Source organism: Notolabrus celidotus, chromosome 17, assembly GCF_009762535.1.
Source record: "Notolabrus celidotus isolate fNotCel1 chromosome 17, fNotCel1.pri, whole genome shotgun sequence".
NCBI lineage: Eukaryota > Metazoa > Chordata > Actinopteri > Labriformes > Labridae > Notolabrus > Notolabrus celidotus.
The window spans coordinates 23,851,745-23,875,157 of NC_048288.1; the positions used below are offsets into that span (position 1 = coordinate 23,851,745).

At 41.6% G+C, this 23,413-nt stretch overlaps 1 protein-coding gene across 1 annotated transcript in view; it reads left to right on the plus strand.

Annotated features, from left to right (window-relative positions):
* gli3 (GLI family zinc finger 3) overlaps positions 1 to 23,413 on the plus strand; it is a 123,778-nt gene that overhangs the window by 83,429 nt on the left and 16,936 nt on the right. Inside the window, exons 5-9 of the mRNA XM_034707040.1 lie at positions 10,140 to 10,345; positions 13,701 to 13,862; positions 19,002 to 19,203; positions 21,992 to 22,211; positions 23,269 to 23,382. Coding sequence (XP_034562931.1) covers positions 10,140 to 10,345; positions 13,701 to 13,862; positions 19,002 to 19,203; positions 21,992 to 22,211; positions 23,269 to 23,382 — 904 coding nt within the window. The remainder of the gene's footprint in view (positions 1 to 10,139; positions 10,346 to 13,700; positions 13,863 to 19,001; positions 19,204 to 21,991; positions 22,212 to 23,268; positions 23,383 to 23,413) is intronic.

Genomic DNA, 23,413 nt, shown 5'->3' on the forward strand with positions numbered 1-23,413 from the left:
TTGGGACCAAGTAGTAATGCTCCTGAGCGACCACTAGAGGCACTACTGTGAAACTGCAGAGCTAGCAAGACAGATGCTGTTAAGCTATAATTACGCCAATATTCTGCTAATATAAATTAAATATAAAAACACAACAGCTAAATTACGGCAACATTTAATTACAATGTTGTTGCAGTTGCTATAAGCGTCATTGTTTTGAAACCTTTATCTGCCGTTTCTATCCGTGTATTCATTATTTAGTATTTTCAAAAAGATCTCATTTGGAAGAAAAAATCGTTAACTTGTCATGGGAAATATTTTTTATTTCATCCGCAATTTATTCGCCATGTCAACTACTCTTTTTTTTTTTTACCAAAGCAGCCATTGTCTAGAAAGTTTTTTTTAAGAATAGACGTTGGCTTTTTGTTTTGAATCTGAAATCTGCCATCTTTCAAACAGCCAGCAGGGGGCGACTCTACAGATTGCAAAATGAAGTGGGACTGCATGCATCCAGATGAACATATGACTTGTCTTGTCCCTGTGATTTATTACCCAAGTTGACATTCTCCTTATAGATTAGTGGTCTTGTGGCACCGGTGGCTTAGTGGTCGAAGCGCGCCCCACATATAGAAGCCATAGTCTTCGTTGCAGTGTTCATAGGTTCGACTTCTGGCCTCAACCATTTGCTGCATGTCTTTCCCCCACTCTCTACTCCCCACGTTTACTCTCTCTCTTCAGCTGACCTATCAGTAAAGGTGAAAATGCCCAAAAAACACAACTTTTTAAAGGTTAGTGTTCTTAATGGCTAGTTTTTAGTCCTCTTTCTTGCAACATGATGCTCATTTCATAACTAATGGTCACTCTTAGGGTGAAGTCAACAATTACGCAAGATTTGTGTTTGCTTCTTGTTCATAAAAGCCAAGTTGTTGGCGAACACAAGGCTACAAAGCAGAGATGAGCAAACTAGTGAATGGTGCTACACCCCCTTCTTTTACACAGTTTCACTGGAATCAGGGTGTATCTGAAAGTAAAATGAGTTCAGTTTTAACTGCTGCTGTAATTGTCATTACCTCCTTGGAAAATGAAATCATTGGAATGTGCTTTGGTGACAAAACTTATAATAGACTTTTCCACCGCTTTATTAGGAATCCAGAGTGTATCTACCTTCCTCTGTTATGTGTGTCTGTCTTTCTTACTGTCTGTCTTCTCTCCCCTTGTCTCGGCTCCCTCTCCTCTCTCCTTGGGTCTCAGCTGGCTCTGTTCCTGTGGCCCTTTGATCTCAGTGAAAGGGTTTGGAGCTTTAAAGTGCTTCTGTTTCCGCTGTCAGGAGCCCCTCTCTTCTTCCTCTCTGGTTTAGGCTTTCAGAGCAGTGGCAGCCTTGTACTGTAGCTGGGTGGGTCAGGGGGGTGGTGGTGGTGGTGGGGGGGCGCAGGTTTCTGTGAGGTGGTGAGATGAGGTAAAGTTGGAGGGGATGTGTGATGCTGTCAAGCCCTGGTCAGAAGAGTACCTGACTGATCCCAGCTCTCTCCGAAACCGCAGTTCCCACCTCACTCACTCAGCCCCTTGTGGCTGGAGGTGTAATGTGTCAAAAGAGACGAGTCTATGATGGTGTAACCTGTGCCTTAGTACTATTTTCTCTTCATGCATTCTCATAAATATGAGGATACAGTTTTCAAAGTGATCTTCAACCTTGAAATTTTTGTAATATTTCCAAGAATGCCCATTTCCTTTTTCTCTTGCATCCTTGTGCAAAGAAGACATTACGTAAGAAGACAAGCTATCGGAAGTACTTCCTTTGGCTTAACTTTTTTATTCTTGAGAGAAGCGATGAAGTACAGAATTCAGGGAACTGGGGACTCAGTCTTTATGGGTCCCTCTTGGTGTTCAAGGCTGTCCCTTGGTGTTTCTTTGAGGGCCTTTCTCAGATGTGGGCCCTTTTTCCTTACTGTCCAACGCCCCTGCCTGGTAGTACTTATTCTTCAGAGGTGTCAAGTAACGAAGTACAAATACTTTGTCACCTTACTTAAGTAGAAATTTGGGGTATCTATACTTTACTAGAGTACTTATTATTCAGCTGACTTTTTACTTCTACTCCTTACATTTTCATGCAATTATCTGTACTTTCTACTCCTTACATTTTAAAAATAGCCTCGTTACTCTTATTTCATTTTGGCTTGTCATCGTTAAAAAAAACCACATTTATGTACATTGACATTCCAGTAAAGGCTATTGATAACATGCCTGTGAAGTTTGACTTTTTGCACCATTACAAAACTTATAGACAACTAGTCATCATATCTTCTGCTCCAAGAAACACATTAATGCTCAGTAGTACACATATATGGTTCTTTAATGTATTTGCATTGTACGAAAATGCGTTCATTTTCAATGGGCATGAACGCGGCTGAAACAGGTGCAACCCAAATATTTCAACATTAACATATTAATATAACATTATAGTCATTATGGCCTTTAGAAACATGTTTTTTGGGGAGGTGGGATAGTGCACTATAGGCCCCTTCTTAAGCTTTTATCCTTAATGGCATTTTTTCCCCTTACATTACTTTTACTTTTATACTTGAAGTAGTTTTGAAACCAGTACTTTTACACTTTTACTTGAGTAAAAAGCTTGAGTTGATACTTAAACTTCTACAGAAGTCTTTTTAAACCCTAGTATCTATACTTCTACTTGAGTAATGAATGTGAATACTTTTGACACCTGATTTTTGATGACGTCTCAAGTGGTTTCTGAACCTTTCATTGGCTATTTTCCATTGACAGTACTTCTGTGAATGATAGCCAACCTCTCAGTATTTTCGGGGGGAGCTGGAGGTCCAACCAATACTTCCTTTTCTATGTGCTGCATTGTTTACAGTCCAGTTTGAAACCTGAGAAGCTACTGTGCATTCAAAATTCGCAAATCCAGTATCCGAGACCATCATTTCTTGGACCATTACGTTCCCCAAGAGGAGCAACTTCTTGTCTGTTTCTGGAGAGTCTAGTAAATTGCACAGTGGCTTTACTCTAGCTAACTTCAGTGGTATGAACCCAGAAACAGATATGTGATTTACTTGCACTGAGTAGGTCTTAAGTTTAACTCTACTATGCCAGTGAGATAAGTACTGTCTACTCTACGAGGTAATCTAAACCAGCCCCCCATGTGTGAAAAAACCAACATTTTGATGCGCTGTAGAAAGTAATAATGCAAGCTTTATCAGGTGTCTCCAAAAGAGAAGAAGAATCAATTGAAATAAATCCTTGACAGCATTCTTCTCTTGTGAACAATCTTATCTAGGTGTCCTCTGTGTGGACAGAGAATATCAAGTGTGGGCTTTCAAAAGACGCTACAAAGAGAAAAGAAAGAATGACCAAGCAAGAGCCCAAAGACAGGCTGGTTTTGGACTGACTTTAAGTTGTCAGTGAGAGCATGACTTGCACTCTGAAACTGTTGGGTCGCCAAGCACAAATAATGCCATTCTTGCATATGTTGCTTCAATTAAATAATAATAAAAACTGGATTCTACAGGGATTGAGCTTAATCTCCCAGGACATGGTTGGTATCGTGACTCTTTGTTTTTCTGTTATTTCCAAATCTTCGTCTTGGACCACTCCAGCAGCCATGGCTGGAAAAATTATGCTTTTTGAGCATTCACAGTTGCTGGATTATTGGATTTGGACTCAGCGATTTCCTGTACCCTTCTGTGAAGCACACATCAAGAAATTTTCATTTTATGTCCTGAGCAACTATTTCATGCTTGAGCTAAAACTATTTTGCAAAGCACAGTTCCTGTTTTAGCAGACCGCTGTGTCAATACCAGCAGGTCTAACCAGGCTGCACCACAATGATACCTTCTGTCCTACATTAAGTCATCAACCTCCACCGCAGCTGTGTGTTTCTACTTCAGCTTTCACTTGGGAAAATTATTAGTGTTGATACAACCTTGTTCCAAACAAAGATTCAAGGCCGGTTTACATGAACACACACCCTTAAATGAAACCCCAGGATGGTTCGGGGGCATATTTACTCTTGGCAAGTGTATATTCATCCGGTGAAATAAGACGACAGTTCAAAATCCACAGACCGCCCCGTGTAAACATGCGATGTCTTAAAGAGGAGCTGGCTGGTTTAAGCGAGGCCACGTGAAAGGAAATGGCTTCCATATGTCAGCCAGCTCAGTCTTTCCTTGTGCCCTGTTTGAAAGATGAGGGTTAATAGGAGTTTTAAACCTATGAAGGGAAATGGAGGAGTGAAGGTAAAGTTCTTTGTATGCAAAGGCTAAAGAAGTCTTCAACCCTGCGGTACAGCTTTGATGTAAATCTTAAATCAGGTGTAACTAAGACGCTACCTCTCCTGCTTGCATATCAGCACACACACGGGGTGAACATTCCTGCACACACACTGCACTTTGTCAGATTACTTCCTTTCGTCATGTTGATTAATGCATTCTGGCAGATGCTAAGACGATCACGACCCTGCAGAGAGCAGCCGGGGAATGGACACTGTTTTGCTTTTTCTCTCACAAGAGCAGAGACACACCACACTCCTTCGAACCATCCATCTCTCTGCTGTCCTCCTCAGATCCCCTCACACCTGCCTCTGCCCCCCATCTGGAGACCTTCTTTTTGTCTTCTTCTTTTAAAGCTCTGTTGTCTCCTAAGTCTTCTCTGTCCACTTTTACCTCTCAACTTCATCGTCAATATCTTCACACGCTGACTCCTGACTACTGTTCAACTTCTGTCTTCCCTTCCTCATATCCTTTTGTCCCTTCACTCTCATCTCTTCAAACTTTCCCTTTATAGACTGCAGGAAGCAGACGTAGCCACCGTGAAGTCAGCAACTGGTTTGCAAACCCTGCTTTTGAAACCTTGAGTTCATTTTTAGGCCAGTGCCTTTTTAACTTTTCCAAACTAGTGATGCCCAAACTTGTACTGATACAAATTTCTATCTACCTATCCAGTCTGACTTCTCAATCCCAGTTTGCCAAACCTCAAGGCATACCTTACTTTAACTGTTGATTTCACACCCATTAGAGATGTTTCGGTTCTATTTTTCCTTCTTGGTACAAATTATGTTACAAAGACATGAGTATCAGGCTGTAATGAGGTCCCTTTGAAATCTAGTCAGATTAAAAAACTAAGGTCAATGGGTAATGATATGGAATTGGAATTTAATTTTCTGAAGCAACGTAGTTCACGTCGTTAAAATGGAAATCTTGGTTTTCTCAGTGTGGCTAAGGCTAGCAGAGCTAGCACCACCAGCTGCCAGACCTCCTTGCAGGTTGATGTCCACATCCCTCTGCTGGTTACGCATTGATCAAAATACTACCTAACTGCGCTGTGCTACAAGATTCCACTGTCATCTGTGCCTGTTTACATCCGGGTAGTAAAACATTAAAGCATAATGACACCAGCCATTAAACAGAGCTATAGCCCTAACTAGTGGCGGGTAGCTGCTGTATAGCTTAGACACAACATCTGACTAGCATTTCTGGCTGATACTAATACAAGTATTGATAAGTTGGTTAATGTTAGGGTTGGTAGTCACGGAAAACTAGCATGAGTTTGAACGTAGCATGTCCTCAGGACTCCGTCTAACCCCCCCGGTCAAGCTCCTCCAAAATGACGCCCCCGCTCACATGCACGAGCGCCGCTGCTTCGCGACCATGTGATCATGACTGATTCAAAACCGGTCCTCAGCACATTGTTTGTGTTTTGCACTACGTCAACTCATGTCTCATTCAGCGGTAATAAAACACCAAAACATTATCATAGTGAAAGTTACAAACACAAACAAACATGAAATGTAAGTGCAGGAGGCGGGCAGAACGGCAGAACGGGATTTGATTGGTTTCATAATTTGGCTCCTGATCGCAGGGATTGGTTGATGTTTTCCCAGGTTTACTCTGGCTGTAGATGGCGGCTTTTTTTTCCGCTCTTTTTGAAGAACACATTATGTATTGATTGCCATCAGGACATAAAGATAATTTTAACCAGTATAACAAAAAGTGTATCTCAATCTGCAACGGGGCACATGCCATCAGACTCTTTTAGTCACCCCCTGCTGGCCGTTTGGGAGAACGCAGTTTTAAGGGACTTCTTCATCTGCTTCACTCTTACAAACCAAAGTGGCTGCAACCACTCATATGTCTTCTGTCTTGTATGGTCCCTTGTCACCCGTCAGCAGACTCAACATGTCTACTGGCTTTTCATTTTTGACCACCTCTCTTTTCCTTTTTTTTAATAGTGCGCCAGACCATTCAGTAGGACTGTGTTCTCATTCAGTAATTTAATTGGAAAAAAAGGCGAGCACAGGCATGTAGCCAGGGTCAGTGTGAGGAGATGCAGCCAACACATGACAGGGTTAATCAGTGTCATGGCAGCCAGAGTGGGTGTCTGGCTCTCCTCAAACAGGCATACGGAGGGCCAGACGGTGAAAAAGAGTCGCACTACCTTTTCCTTCTGGGGACTTGTTTCTAAATCAAAAATGTCTGAAAGTTTAAACAGACATTTCAGAGCTGTTGAGATAATTTTTTTTAGTTCATGGAGTTGTGTACATCTGAGAATTTCAGTATTCGTTTGAATCTGTCTCAGAACTTGATTAAACATTTTAAAATCAAATCGTTGCTTTTGTTACACAGGACAAAGCCCTTTTTTTGTTTGCCCTTGATGCATGTGCTATGATGAATCTGTGTGTACGTGTCTGTGTGTGTGTGCGTGTGTGTTTGATGCAAGGTCAGCCCATGTGACTTCAAAGTGCCAGAGCGTCACATCTGCAGCTGTGTTGTGATCTGTTTAAATGAGGCATGTAATGGTGGCATGTGGGCGCACGACTTGCTTATCATAAACACACTCGTTCACACACCTGTTTTGAAGTCCACTGTTTGCCCTCAGCCTCGTTTGCAAGGCGTGGAGGAAGTCAAACAATGTCTCGTGGATCTTTTTGACATGAAGACGTGCAGAATCACACCAATTGAATGGAGGTTAGGGGTAAAAAAAAATCACATGACCGCGATCCCTTAGTGTGTCACCTTTGCACACTTTCACAATGAGGCTTTTTTTTTGAGAAACCTTCAGGGACTTCCTCCTTCGCGTACACCTGCTTCAGCATCTCTAAGACATGTTGTCACACACTTTAACGCCGTAAAAGCCGTTAAAATCTTCCCATAACCCCTTTGGGCTCATTACAGAGAGACTCCAGAAGTTTATATGTGTGAATTCCTGTGTACACACATGTCCGTGTGTTTCTGTCTCTCCTCGTGTGTGTGTGTGTGTGTGTTGTTTCCGCTCCTCAGTGCTCATTATTTGCCCCGGCCTGAGCTCTTTCATTAGGGGGGCTGTGAAGTGGAGGGACAGAGGGGCCGGTTGGGGATCAGGGGAAGGGGCGGAGGTCGTAATTGGGCTGTTCCGCTCCCCTGGCCTTGCTCAAGGTCACTGCAAGACAAACTCCAGGGCCAGGTCTCTCACTCTTTCCTCCCCTTTTTCTCCCGTCTTTTCCCACCCTTCTTCACCTCTTCAACACTCACTTTTCCTTTCCCCTCCCTCGCTCGCTCGTCCTCCCCTCCTCTTGGGGTCTTTTGTCACAGTAGACCGGTCCACTGGGGAGCCTCAGAGAAGTGGAGGGGCTAATTCAGTCTAATCTCTGAGCCTGTTAATGTCTGGCTGATATGTGGATTTCTCCTCATCCTCAGGGGACGGCCTTTGTGGCGAAGGCCATCATTATGAAGTTTCCGAGCCCTCCTAGCCAATTATAAGAAGGGAGACAAATTAGTTCATCTCAAACTCGGCTCATAAGAAGTTTTCCAGATTGTTCTCAACTTTGTTTCTCATCTCAAATTATGGAGACAATCCAGTTTGATAAAAAAGAAAAGCCTGAGAGTCACATTTTCTATTTAAAGGGAGAGATTGTGCATCTTGTGTGAGAGTCGCCGGTGGATTTTGTTCAACATTGAACCCGTCATGTGTAATTCTGTACAAGGTTTCAGTTTCAGTGGTGTAGCGTTGCTTGTCTGGCGCTGGCCGGCGGTGAGCTCGGTCTAGCGTTCCCCTCTGATTAAGACGCAGTGGTGAAAGCTGCCTTTGATCTGAGGAAATGTCTGCGTAGGGAGCAGTTGGAATGCAGCGCTCTCCTCTCCGCCTCGCAGATGGAGGCAGGGAGATAGTGTCACAGTCCGTTTGTCTGGCCCCGCCACTAAATGTGCACCCACAGGACGCAAGTCTGGATGGTCAGAGGCTGTCAGGCTTAATGAAAGAACATGATGTCGCTGTTAAGTCGGCTGGATTACTGATGTTTACACAATGATAGAGACACAGGATCGTATTTCACATGTCTGAACTAAATTTAACCAAACTTTAAGAAAATGAATGTCTTTCAGAAAAGTATATTTTGACCGTTTTTAAAATCTGTTTCCCCTTTTCAGAGTATTTTCTGGAACATCATTGACAGGGATATTTACACGATAGGTTAAGCTTCTTCACTGTAAAAAATAAAACAAGTTTTTCAGATTGAGTCATATTTATTTCTAAAACAAAATCACAGATTAAATATTGGGTTTAAAGGATACCACTTATGACAACCTATCTTCCCGATGGCATTTTCAAACAAGAAGTGGGACAAACTGGGATGCAGGTTTAATTTATTGGATAAAGTCCATTCCTCATAGGCTTAAGTCGTCAGTGGTCACTGGTTCCACTCCTGGCCTCAACTCTTCTCTGCTCTACTCTCTACTTTCCACATCTCCTGCCTCGCTTCAGCTGTCTTAACTAACAAAAGCAAAAAAAAAAGCCTCCTCAAATATTACTTTTGGGGGGTTGTTTTCTGGGTTGTTCAGGAAATCCTGATTGTTCCCCATTAACAAGATTCAATTCAAGATTCAAAGGTTTTTATTGTCAATTTTCACTATATATACAAAGACATACAGGAAAAACGAGATGCTGTTTCTCTCTTCCAGCTCTTAAATAGCAAAAATTTTAATATAAAATACAATAAAATATAATAAAATACAGTTAAAAAACTGCCTATGTACACAGTGCAGGTAGTGCAGTGACAGTTTAAATGGACAATGTAAATAGATAATAGTGCAAATGATATTAAGGTGCAGACAGTATTTGAGATAAGTAAATGGTTTAATGTGCAAAAGCAGCTGTGGTAGAGTCCTTGTATGTAGTGGGTTTGTTACAGTCCAGGGGGCAGAGGGGGGGGGTTGTGAGTGGAGTTCAGCATCCTGACAGCCTGGTGGAAAAAAGCTGTTCAACAGCCAATGTTTGCAGCTGAAAAAGAAGTTGAAATTTTTTTCAATCACCCTGTTTCCAAAAGGATATCAACACTGAGTACAGTACATGATGACATCCTTACATTATTTGCAGTTTATGTATAGAAAAAAAACCCTGAAATATTTGCACTGTTTGCCAAACAGTGTTTAACAGAGTTGGGAAACCCATCCAATCATCACCTTCTCTGGGATGCTCTTCAACACAGTCATGTTACCAACTTGTTGCTTGCTATCCTTATTAGTTGTGAGATGTTCCACCAAGTGTTTTCTTTTTTTACAGCTTTTCCAGTCTTTTGTCACCAATGTTCCAACTTTTTTTGAAAACATATTGTTGGCATCAAATTGGAAATGGGCTGACAATAACAAATTGTCTCAGTTTTAACATTTGATATCTTTTATTGCTGCTGTTTTCTAGAAAATACGGAGTTTCAGTATCAGATGATCACATTCTGATTGTTTACATTTTACCACGTCCAAATCTTTTAGGAAATGGATGCATTTTTCCAGAACTTACTATTTAGTCCAGTAAAGTCCTCTCCTTTATTTGGTTGTACCTGGCTTGCAACATTCAAAATGTTGAATCATTTTTACCTTAATTATTCTCAGAACAAACATTGTCATACAAAGGTCTACGTTTTTTTGGAATTAACACAAGTTCAAAAATGTAGACTTACGCAAGTCCATTTCATATCCAGAGTATTATTGAGTGCACATGTAATCACCCCAACCCCAAAAACTCTTTAACATAGAAAAATGGTCTTAAAATCCTCAAAGTTGTCACCTGCATATTCTTCACCAAATGCATTTGAATTCTTAAGTCTTCTCAGAGTTTGGAACACTTAAATCTGTATTCATGTTCTTCATTACTCTCTCCTCTGTGTGTCTCTGCAGGCCTCCTTCACTGGCAGGCAGTCCAGCTTTCTCCGACATCTCCCTCATCCGGATCTCGCCCCAGCGGAACCCCTCTGTGGGGGCGGAGTCGCCCTTTCACCCTCCGCACCCCTACATGAACCCCTACATGGACTACATCCGCTCGCTCCACAGCAGCTCCTCCATCCCTGTTCTGTCGGCCGCACGGGGCCTCAGTCCTGCAGATGGTGAATAAAGTCAAACACACACACACACACACACACACACACACACACACACACACACACACACACACACACACACACACACACACACACACACACATATGCACACAGCTGAAATTGGTGACAAACCCTCAATAGACCTTTTTAAAATGATACCTGAAATTGATTAGTGAGGTTTGATTGCTATAATCCTGATTCTCTGTTTGAGTTTAATTCCTGTTTGAGATCAGAGGAGGTCAGGTGAGAGGCAACCAGATCCATCTCTATTAAGACCGGGGGTGGGAGGGTGGGGGGAGATGTTATCTGAGTGAGGGAGCGGGTGGATGGGAGCGTTATGAGTGTGGTGGATCGGTGTGGGCGGGGGCGCAGGTTGGAAGGGAGGCTAATCCTTTTGATCTGTGAGTCATGTCAGAGACCTCAGGAGGATGCTTCAGTGAGCGGCAGGGTCACGTACAGTTACAACCTGCACACGAAGGGGGGTGGATTCAAGTTCAGGGTTGGTTGTTATGGTTTCCTACAGGGAGCGTTTGTTTCCTGAGATCCTCAAGGGAGATTCAGACCTGGATATCGGTTCAAATGGACACCATGGATCACGGTTCATTAAAAAGAAACACTATTTCCACCACTTAATGATTCCTGATGGAAGACATGAGGTCAATTTTGCTGAAATGAGAAGTTGATACATCAATTTGACAAAAATTTTGATGATGTTTATCAATGATGATGAAAAAAACAACACATTTTCAGTTTCATGCTTGGTGAGATCCGTCCCCGTAAAATCCTCTGTTATATGCATTTAATAACTGCTTTAAATGTCAGTGAGACAAGAAATGCATTGACAAAAAGTGCACCAATCAAAGAAACCACCACTCTGTTTCTTAAAGGTTTCAATCACGGCTAGATTACCTAACACGCCCCTCCTCTCGCCAGCTCTCAACCTTTCGTCACATCACCATCAGAGGCCCACTTTAGCGCCTCACCTTGTGTTGAAGTGTATTCTGAAGGAGCAGATAGCAGGGGCACTTCCTCGAACACCAGCACACTCCTCTTCACCTCACCCACGTCTGTTAGAAACTGTTTCTAAGTGAAGAAAAAGTCAAGTCTCTGCTGGCAGCTTCCCTCGTCCCCCTCTCCTGCTCTCCAACATTCGTGATCAGGAAGTATATACTCCAGCTTAAACTCTAAACCCTCCAATTTTCCATCACCACAACATAATGTGCTCCAGCTTCAGCTCAGTTTAAATCAAAATAGTTTCTCCAACCTACCACATGATCCTCCTTTCACTTCATAATTCTGTGCATTGTGAATGAGGCACCTAATTACTTCTTTAATCAATCCGCTGATTAATGAACCCATCAGCCTTTGTGTTGTTAGTATATCACCGCGCTTACAGGGAGCCTCCTGCTGCAATATGCATTTTTTTCCTAAGCAAAAGTACATTTGAATAATGATGAATTAATTAACAGAATCTAATGGAGATTTAAAGTGGGTGGGATTTAGTGCCACCCTCTTGCTGCCACACATTTGCTTTTTCTTTGCTGTGCCCCTCCCTCTCTTTACTCCTCTCTTTTCTCTGTGAGCTGAGGTTCAGAGGTACGCTCGCCCCTGATCCTATTGTAATGCTGAAGGAGCACCCGGTGGCTCACCAAGTCCTGAGGCAACTCGCTGCCTTTTTTTTCCACGTTGAGTGCAACACTGACAGCCATCCAGCCTCCCCCCCCTCCTGCTCCCCACTTTTTGCCCCCAGGATTGCTCTTGGATGCCAGCATTTCTGATTTAGAAATTCCGCAAAGCCCCTTTTTTCTGTGTGGATCCTGAATGGGCCACATTATGGTTGAATGCAAAAGCAAAGCTAAGGCGGAACACTGGAGACAATTAAGAAACTCCCCCCCTTCCACTGAAGACATAATACCCAGATCGAATTAATTTGGAAATTTTTCTTACATTCATTCAACCAATCATGGATGCATATTGCAGGCATACAGGCCAGCCTTAAGAGGAAATCTCCTCATACACTGTTTCTTTATTTATTTTCTCTTTATTGCCTCAATAAGGGGGAAAAAAGATCTGCAGCACTCTGTAGGTCTGAACTGATTCTATATTTGCATCCAAAACCACAGTGTGAGTCTTTTTCCTTCTCTCTTTCTTTGAATATTTGCATAAGGAAGCCCACCACCAGATGTTTATTTTTAGGCTGCGGTTCAAGGACTTACAACATGAAATAACTGAGCGACTGACTTGAAAAAGCGAGGCGATCATTTGGTGCATCTTTATGCATGCAGATACATCTGGGCAGATTTAGGCCTTTTGTTTCACATGCAATTTAAAATATTTATTATTTAAATTCAATACCTTTGGGTTTAGAATACCAAGGAAACAACATTTGCAATTTAAGATTTTATCTTGTTCTTTCAAAATTTAAATTGCTCCTTTTTCTCTTTTTGAAGCCAAAATTAAAGAAAGGAATAATCAAATGATAACAGCTGCAATCTTACTGTAATATTTTTAGTTGTGCAAACTTGGCAGATTAAAAAGCAATCTGCTGTAAATGATTCTAGATTTGCATCTAAAACCACACTGTGAGTCTTCCCCTCTCCTGTCTTTAATATTAACATAAGGTAGCCCACCACCAGATCTATTCAATATTTTTAGGCTCTGGTTCAAGGACTTAAAACATGATACAGACTTCAAAAAGAGAGGCATTTAGAGAGAATGAGAGAAAGTAGCCGAATCGTTTGCTGCATCTTTATGCATGCAGATATATCTGGGCAGATTTAGGCCTTTTGTTTCCACACGCAGTTTAAGGAAGCAGGTTGCATATCTGCAAACTGCAGCCTCCATGTGTACAACACACAGGCAGCATCTCTGGCAAAAGATGTGTCAGCCCACATACTCTTACCACACACACACATATATATATGTATAGACACTCTCTCTGAAGTGATCAAGGAACAGTAAGAAGGAGAGAAAAGGCTGTTTAAGAATTGTATTGTAAGACGATCAGTTCTGCTGTGCTCGGTGTGAATGCATCAATCAAACACTAATGCACACTCACTGTAATCTCTGAGCAAGCACTCACCAATCCCCAGTGAGGCTCTCCACTTCAGGTGATGCTCCCCGTGCAGCTGTTTTTGCTAAACTTGATGGTGTTGCTAATGTGCTCATTACTGTTCTGCTGAGCTGATTAGCATCTAATGTAAATGAACACTGGTTTGTAATGCAGCACAGGTGTTCTGCCTGTCGTCTTTATCCCACGACCTAATTCTTTTTTCTCCTTCTCTTTCTGTTTCCTCTTCTTCAAATACTCTCTCACTTTCTTTTCCCATCACCTTGCTCCCTCTTCCTCTACCTTCTCCAGCCCCTCACACAGGTCTCACCACAGCTGAGTACTACCACCAGATGGCTCTGCTTGCGGGCCACCGTAGCCCCTATGCGACTGACCTACTCCCCTCAGTGGCGTCCACAGCCGGGGCCAGCAGCGCCAGCGCCCTGCACATGGAGTACCTGCAGGCCATGGAGAGTAAGTCTGCACCGATTGTATGCATGACACCTGAAACACACTCTGGCTCATTCTTTGTATCACATGAGTTCTGACCTGGGATTTGGGAAATTTATATTTATATACAGATTTACATTCACATCTGAAGCTGATTCAGAGTCAGCTGTGCTTCACATATCTTTAGTGTGTTCTGAACCTTTTCTTAATGAAACCACCGTAGCCGCAGTGATGTCACCCACTGATTTTTGCAACCTATTATCAGCAGTCGCCATGTTGGAAAAGCTGACTCAACCTAACTTTTGAACGACCTAACATGAGGCAAAGAGGTGGAGTTGAGGCTGGACTTTAGCCTCCTTGCTAACATCTACATTGTGCCCGCTTGTCAGTCAAGTTGGCCATGCCCCTAATTATCTAAATCTTTTGATATCTCCAAAACAATCCAGTTACCTGAAGAGAAATGAGCTCTTCAGACCTTAATCATTTTTTGTACCTGGCTGTAAACATGTCCATTTTGCTGTAAAGATCAGCTTCTGGTGCTTTTGGAGCCAGCCTCAAGTGGACACTCGAGGAACTGCGGTTTTTGAGCTCCTCTGCACTGGTTTAATTTCTCAAGACCAGAAGTTGCCACTTGTTTAATGCACACATCTTTGGATTGTCAACCTTTTACAAGCTGCAGTAAAAAAAAAAAGCAGCCCAATTCATTTAATTAAAAAACACACACCTGCTTTTAATCCCAAGATGATGACATTTGTAAACAGGTGTTGTAAAGAATGCACATTCTTCCCTTCAGTAGAAATAAATTTGCTTCACAGTAAAAGTAGCATTATTGATTTATTTTAAATAAAAGTAAATGTCTTGAAACTTTGGTCCTAATTTGTCCTGATGTTGGGACGATGGTGCACAATGATGCAAAATTGCATTAAAGCTAAATTAATGAGGAGCGCAGGTTTTGCTCAGTCAGAAAAGCAACTAGTCGTAGGATCAACTCTTAGTCCTGACAGTACTCACATGCAGTATATTTATATACTAATGTCTTTGCACTATGTGTTTCAAATGCATTTCTTGATGTGGGTGTGTATTTTTTAGCCTCGTCAAAGAAAATGTATTTCACTGTTGGTACAGACAGTTAAGTATATCTGTCTATTTCTCTGCATGCATGTCCTCTCTCTCTTTTATGCTGTCTTATCGAATAAAACGACCCCACCCCCCCAAAGAAGAACCTTAATTTATGAGTCTGTTTTAAAAATGTAAAGAACCATTGTTTGTGTTGAAATGTTGGGGAGAGAAGACATTGGTGAGAAAAAATATACATATTTTTTAAATCTTTTGACTGTTTATAATTTATGTATAAATATTTTTTTATTTAATTTAACTTTTTTATATTTAATTTAATTTTAAATTTAAAATGTTTTATTATCAGTATTTTTTATACACTTTTTCTTCCTATATCCACTGTAAAAGAACATATGTCCCTTCTTTTCGTCCAAAAAAGTCAAGATGACCATCTGAGGAAATACACAGGTTTCAGGCCCTGTAATAATGTTTGTTGGCCTCTTGGTTAACAATGCATGAGTAAATCTGGTTCTGGGACACTTACATGGCTGTATCTACCACCTTTCATACCATTATTTTAATATGTAACATATTCTAAATATTTACTCAAATATAGCAGTTGAATTTGTGTGGAAACAACTGTTTCAGAAAACCTTAACATATTACAAAAACAATGTTTCCCAACCTCAAAGAGCTCAGCAGATAAACAGACACCCACTGAATCCTTGCCTACTGGGATTCCACCTTTAAGTATTATGAGTGCCTTCATGCACATTACAGCTTGGGTGGCCCCAGTGGGAATTGCACCTCTAAAATGCACTTTCACAATGCACCTATCTTGTTCTATTTAAAGATGAAGCTGCTGCTCCACCGCGGCGAGGAAGGACCTGCAACTTTTACTTTGACACGATTTAAATGAGCTTTTGTCTTAATGTGTCGGGCTCAGGACTGTGTGCAGAGGACTTATGCTAATGAGTTATTTTAAAGTGTAAATAGGAAATTAAACGCACACTGAATCTTAGAAAGGTCGCGCAGCCTCACCCCGCTCCCTTTGATGAGAATGTATTTAGTCAGGCAGACGCCGCTTTCATGGAAATCCGGGGTGAAGTTCCCCCGATTCCTCTGAACAAACTAATTAAAACTAGCCAAACTTGTGCGGGTATCAGAAAATTAATTGCTATTAAGAGGGAATTGGAATGTCCCTCCATTCATCACCGGAGAAATCCTTTCTTCTGTGTCACTTTTTAAGATTAATAGACTGAAACAAAACAATTAGGGCCAAATTTAAGTGGAGATGCGATGCTCTTCACTTAAAAAATGCCTGTGATCATTGCTGGTAATAACTCATCACGTTTTAACAATGTGTGTTCCAACGCTGGAAAAATTAACACTTTAAAGCTTTGTTGGATTTCAGAAAGGAAAAAAAAACATACAAAGAGCAGACTATCAAGAGGCTTTGGCTGATAATCTGGGCTACTATGTTACTGCGGCTGTTTGAGTCTATTTCACATCAGTGTAATTAGCTTCAGTGAGAGGAGTGCTAATGAAACAATGAGCCTGTCCTGCCTATTTGTGCTTTAATGGGCTATTGTCTATGTTGGCACTGCCTAATTAGAGCAATAGCTCTCTTAGATCACAACACTAAAGTCTGTGTTTGTGCTGTTTATTAGTCAACTTTCATTTCCCTTGCTATTTATCCAACTAATCAATTGTATTTTATATAAACAGCCTGACTTTATATAAGGGTTTCAATGGTAGAAATCACATTTAATGCAAAAGATTCATTCAGTTTAGTTTTTTTTACAAGATTCACATAAACAGGAACACATTTAAATAAATGGATAATGTTAAAATGGTTTAAATCCACGCATCAAATTTTAAGAATATTAAGAATACAGCTTATTTCTATGTGTAAAACAAAATGTGTTGACGTAAGTGATAGGTGAGCATGTGGTTTTGCACAATTGAAATTCATGAGGTCCTGCAGCAAGGGAATTGTAGTCATTAGATATACTTTCTGAGCTTTTATTTTGGTAGAATGACAATAATTGCCCTCGTTTAGCATCTGAAGAGTTCATTTGTAAAAACAGATAACTCTGTTTTTATACATTTTCTAAAAGCCTATTTCTTTTTGAGATAGATGCCTAATAAAGTTACATTTTCAAGATATCTCTGATTAGTCAAGTAATTTTGACATAGTCAAAGCCACCCAAACTCAGTTGATTGATCATACCAAAAGCTAATATTAGAAAAAATATGTTTTTTAATTTTTTTTAATTTTTCAAAAGTGAGTTAACTGTTTTTGCAAATGAACTCTTCGATATTTTACAATGAACAAAAAGTTATATGTAATAATTCCCAGGACTTTCTTGTAAAAGAGACTTTGCATCTCAATGGGACTATTCCTGGTAAAATAAAGGTAAAATAAAAAAACAATGATGTATAAAATCTTAAAAATGCAATAACCCTTAGAAGTTTTTCCGTTTCATCCATACATTTTCACTTAGTGTCTTACAAAGTTTTCCATTGCACCAAAGATCCCATCGTGAACAACATTTAACGCCCTTCTCAGGTGGCCCCGAGGTGCGCCACCAAGGCTTCAACCCCAGCTTTAGATCCAGCTTTTTATTTCCAACGCCGTCAGTCCGGCCTGTCTAAACCCTTTCCCCGGCCAGGAGAATTAATGACGCGGCTTGTAACCGGCTGTCCCGTCCATAAATCAAGAGGAAATTAGAGAGACAGTCCTGCTACGAGCCTGGACGCTCCTCTCTCTGTCTTCCCCCTGGTTGGCCGATTTATCATTTGGGCTGTGCATTAATAAACACAACTCCCATGAGGATTTGCAGTGTTAGGGCTCCGGCCTAGCTTCTCTGTGTTGGATCTGGCTTGTTTAGAGGGGTGTCAGGTGTGTCAAATTTTGGATTCGGAGGTTGAGTTTGTTTAAAAACAGAGAATAAAAAGATGATTTATTTTTTTGAAGGAGTATTCGTTAGCCGAATGCTAGCTAAAAATGAAATACGTGAAGGAGTCTAACATTTGTACTACACCGTTTTTAACAATTGTGTGCACTCAGGGATTTGTATGCCTCTATGTTTGTCCTCCCCCATCACTAACATATAAAAAAGATGGATTTTCCATACAATGACAACGTAAAGGGGGTGTTTCTCTACATACGGCTTCATGCGCATGTAGGAACTCAGGCCTGCGTATGCCAGAGCACCACCGCTGCATCCATACACACACATCCACACACTCCACACACACTCTGATTACCATGTGAATGGAGAGCTCTGTAATCGTTGGATGTGTCAGACGAGAGATGGAGCATTTACGTTCGGGAGATGGATGGATTGAGGGGGACGTAAATACGGAGGGGGGTTATCGGGGCTGCGTAAGCTGGTTTTGTTCGCCTTTTATCAAATAACTCAAAATGTTTTATTTCCAAGTCTTGAGTCACAAAGTCATTGTGTCAGTTCACGCACAAAGCACGACATCCCCTCAGCGCTTTCTGTCTTTTTCCCCTCCTTCCATCTCCCTCTGTTTTTCCCTGTCTTGTTTGTGACATCTCCATGTGAAAAGACAACAAAAGTCATGTTTTAATCTCTACCCGTGGCTCATTGTATGCGCACAGAGAATGCTTGTGCCGATTCCGCCTTTTACCTTTTCAAACCCTCTTTTTATTACTTCCAGTCAACACATTTGATTGCATTTGAATAACGAGTCAAATTGGACTTGATTAAATATTACCATACACAGTCGGAGCATTTCTCCAACATAAAAGACATGTTTTCTCAGGGATGAAATGCAAGCAGAGCATCAAGTGACAGGCGAACACTCATTCAGACGAGCCTTTTGTCTGATGATTGACAAAAGTGTCATCTGCTGGGGTTAGATTAGGTTAGAGTTTGGATGAAGTCAAGCACTAAATCACGGCTCTTTTTTTCATCTGTAACTAATTTTTAGGAATTTAGCAGACACTCTTCTCCAACAAACACAAAAAAGAGAGCTGAAATAGATTTATTTACACCTTTACATAGCATTGAATCCTTTCACTTTTCATTCTATTCCCTGTCTTACTCTCTCTCCTTTTCCTTCCTCATTCCTCAGATTCTCGTTTCTCAAGCCCAAGGCTGCCATCGAGGCCCAGTAGGAAGCGGCCTCTGCCCATCTCCCCGCTCTCTGAGCACAGCTTCGACCTGCAGACCATGATCCGAAACTCGCCCAATTCCCTCGTCACGATGCTGAACAACTCGCGCTCCAGCTCCTCCACCAGCGGCTCCTACGGTCACCTCTCTGCTGGAGCCATCAGGTAACTACAGCTTGAAGTATTTCAGTATCACCCTGGTCTTTAGTACAAATGATTCACTTTTTGACTATTGTTCTGCATTACTTCATTAACAGTTGAAGAAAGCTCTCTCTGTTACAAACTAAAGGTGTGAGGGTTTATACATTGACTGTATGAGGCATGGACATAGACTCACTGTCATCACCTGTTGGTTTCTATGGAGGTATAAAGAGGTCCAACATGGTGGTTTTGGAAATGCTGATAAAAGATAACTTTCGTCAAGCTAGACACAGGCACAAAGTTGGATCGGATTTAGCATCCTTGCAAGTTGCTACTCTTCAGCTAACTGTTAATTCAGCCACACCCCCAATTATCCAAATCTATGCAAAACTCTTAACCTGAATGTAATCAAAGTGGATGAGTTATGAAAAAAATCACCCTCTTACAGTTTGTACAAATACTGTCAAAACTGTATATATGTACCAAGCTGTAAACATGTTTAATTTAACTTAAAAAAGGGCATTTTAACATGGGAGTTAATGAGGCTGTCGTGGCCTTTGGCGCCAGCCTCTAGTGGACATTTGAGGAACTGCAGCTTTTTTGCACTTAAGCTGTGGCTTCATTTCTCAACAGAAGAGTTGCCACTCTGTTTTAAGGGGGAGAACTTTGGGTAGACTTGTGGGTCTAATGCACTAAAAGACAATTGTAAATGCACTATGGGAAATGTAGGCTCTACTTGTTTTGGAGCTTTATATGTAAGGTTTACATTAAAGTGGAGTATTCAGCTTTTGCTCTTCATTTTGAACTGTCATGTTTGAAATTCTGTATTTTGTCAGTCTCCTTGTTTTTTTTAAGTAAAAAAAAAAGAAAGTAAGATTCCTTGAAAGAGCAAAAAGAGTGTGATTTGATACTGCATATGTACCTATGACGTGCAAGAAGCAATGGTGGGATTTTTTCTGCAGACATTGATGAGAGTTTACATCAGCCGTAAGCACTGACTGTAAGAACACAAAAAATGAATCAAAAATAATAATAATAATAAAGTTTATTTATAAAGCACTTATCAAAACAGACGTTACAAAGTGCTTTACATCATAAAGCCCCACAATAAAGAGAACAAAGTATGGGGGGGGGTATATGGGCTCGCAAGACAATTTAAGTGGAACAGCTGAGAAATGAGTAAAAGAGAAACTACTAAAAGCAATTAAAACATTAAAACAATTAAAATCAGTAAAACAACATCAGTAACAATGAGTGAATAAAAGTAGATTTGAAAATAAATGTAACATCGCGGATAAAACAATATTACAAGAAGGCCTTTTGATAAAAATGTTTTGAGCTGTGATTTAAAAGAAGAATACAGTGGCAACAACTTGTTGAAATTGTAGATTCTGTTGGTCATGGGGGAGGGGCCTAAATACCAGAGAGAGTTTCATTGGATGCAAAATGAGTGCAGACCGTAAGTCTTAAACATGATGGTCTAAACATCAATTCTTTAGTTTCCAAGACATTACATTCTCTAAATGATCACTCAGAATAACCACTAAACAACTTTCTTGTCACTGTTGTCTGAAACTTTATAACTTTTGAACTGTGATAATAAAACTCCTGTCAGGAGGCCTGTGGGAGCTTTGATTGATTGTGTCTTTCATGGTGGTCACTGAGGGACTAAAACATGTCGAAGATGAATCAAACAGCCTGATCTCTCTGTGGATTGATGTAAATAATTTTTCCGATACAATTGATCAATATTTTTACGTAGTCCAAAACCCCGAAGGATGACCCCATGGTGTTGCTGTGCTTCAGTGCAGTTAGTTAGCATAATGTGTGAGAGGAAGAGAGTGTGTGGTGAGTTGATGAAAGTGTGTACTTGTGTGTATTGTTAGTCAAAACCCCCGTGTGGGTGACGATCTCCCACTCAGCCAGTCAGCCTGCCTCCCCGGCGGCTCGTGTCAGTCATCCTCCAGGTACACCTCACAGAAACATCACATACATCACGCCTTGGTTCAAACAGCAAGCAGACGGGAGAGCAGAAGAAACGAGGAGAGAGTGGAAAAGGAAAGATCCATCGCCCCACCCACAGCCATTGATCAGCGATCTGTAAGAAGAGCCTGATCAATCACGCTGCTCGCTCAGCCACTGTCCCGGTGACAGGAGCCGAATAGCCCGAGCCAGCAGACTGATGAGTGATATGACAAGCGGACGGGCCCCCAAATGTGTCTCGGCCCATTGATTTCCACTCGGCTCGTAATAAGATCAGCAGACGTATGGGTCGCAGTGAGAGCGAGGCGTCAGAGCGCAGGATGAATGTCGAGCCACACAGATGTGTGTTTATCCGCTGGTTCACCTGTGGTTACACAGACCCCAGAGGAGGGTTTGGTGGCTTCTGGGATTTAGAGGATAAACAAAGTTAGCTCAGGTTGAGGGTAAATAAACCACAGGGACAGGGAATTAATTTAGCTTTATTTACATGGCTATACGACACACTCCAGATTGTTTATCATCTGTATCATTTGCCCAGTGGAAGAATGACAAACTGCCTTACACAGACCGCATGATAATTCAAAGTGTGTTAACACGCTGAACATTCATTGGCAGGGATTTGCCGGCAGCCCCTTGGTTCCAGCATTACCACACCATCTCCTGTCAGATTGTCCTGAGGGAGGAGGAACTATCCAGAACAATCCATTTATTCACTGTCTTTCCCCTTTTTTTTTGCCTCATTCCCATTCCAACTAATTCTCAAGTGAAGTTTTTATGATTGTTTTACCCAAAATAACTGTTCAACCCTCCCTTTGTCTGCTCTCTTTAGCCCAGCGTTAAGCTTTGCCTACCCTCCAACCCCGGTGGCTCTGCATGTGCACCAGCAACTCATGGGCCGCCAACCAGGGCTTGTGGGTTCTGCCTTCGGCCACAGCCCACCCCTCATCCACCCATCGCCGGCCTTCGCCACCCAGAGGCCCGTACCCAGCATCCCTACTTCCGGGCTCAGTGCCAGCGAGCGCTCAGCCCTCTCCAACGACTCCTCACAGGTGAGAGCGGCGTGCGATTCATCATCACAGGTAATAGATAGCAGTGTTGCATGCCAGCTACATCTCAGAGAAACGTAGCGAGCTTACATGGTACCGGCAGGACCCCCCCTCCATGCGCTCCTCTCCTGGGAGCTTCCTCCTACTTGTGTTGTCTCTTGTTTTTTAAGACTGCCGAGCTCGCTGCAGAACGTGCCTGCAGCAAACAACAAGGGGCTTGTTAGCATAGAATCCCACCGCTGACTCCATTAATCACTAGAGAGAGAACAAGGATACAGAGAGGGAATATTGACATGGATGGATGGATCCAAAGGGGCTTTTTCTCTCCTTCCTCAGCTCATACTGTATGTGCGGGCCAATATTTGAAGCAAATATTCAATGTTTATTAGGCGTCTTCACTGCTGTTTCCCAGTGCTTCAATTTTTCTGTTATTGCATATGAGGCCACATTCAAATTGGGCACGTCAAAATGCCTCTTCTTTCCTGAATAAAGAGTATATTGCTTTGGGGCCAGACGAATCTCATGTTTCAGCCAAAAAAGTGTTAGACTCCGCAGAAGCTGACAACTCTTGATTGTGCTGTCAAACACATCGACTTTCCTCGAAAATTTAAAGAAAAACTAGAAACTTTCCAGAACTTACTTGTACTTTCTTTTTTTATTGTGAGCTTGCTTTGTAACAAGATTTCTCCCAAGGGTGAATTTAAGGCAAGGCCAAAGTCAGGTCATACTTTGGATCAGTAAATGGTTCAGTGAATTGGTCCATGAGTTTGTTTTAATTGCCGTGATTAGAGGAGCTAATGTGATACAGCGAATTGCTCTGTTTTTCATTTGTACATTTAAAGCTCTTGCCTTGGACTGAGGGTACAGAAATCATTATGGTGCAACCAGAGTTGTTTTTTTCCCCTGTTTGATTAAGCAAATGATTGAGGGACTTATAAGCAGCACATGCATTTTTAATGCCATTTTAGAGGATAACAAATATATGTAAGATATAAAATTGAGTCATCTGCATATTGTCAAATTGGAAGCGGGAGATAATAAATATTTTCTGTTTCCACAGACGAAACCAACAAGTGAGTCTGCAGTGAGCAGCACTGGAGACCCCATGCACCACAAACGATCCAAAATGAAACCAGAGGAAGAGTTGCCAAGTCCAGGAGCATTGAGCGTACAGGTGAGGATCACCTACATAAGAAAGTCGTTTT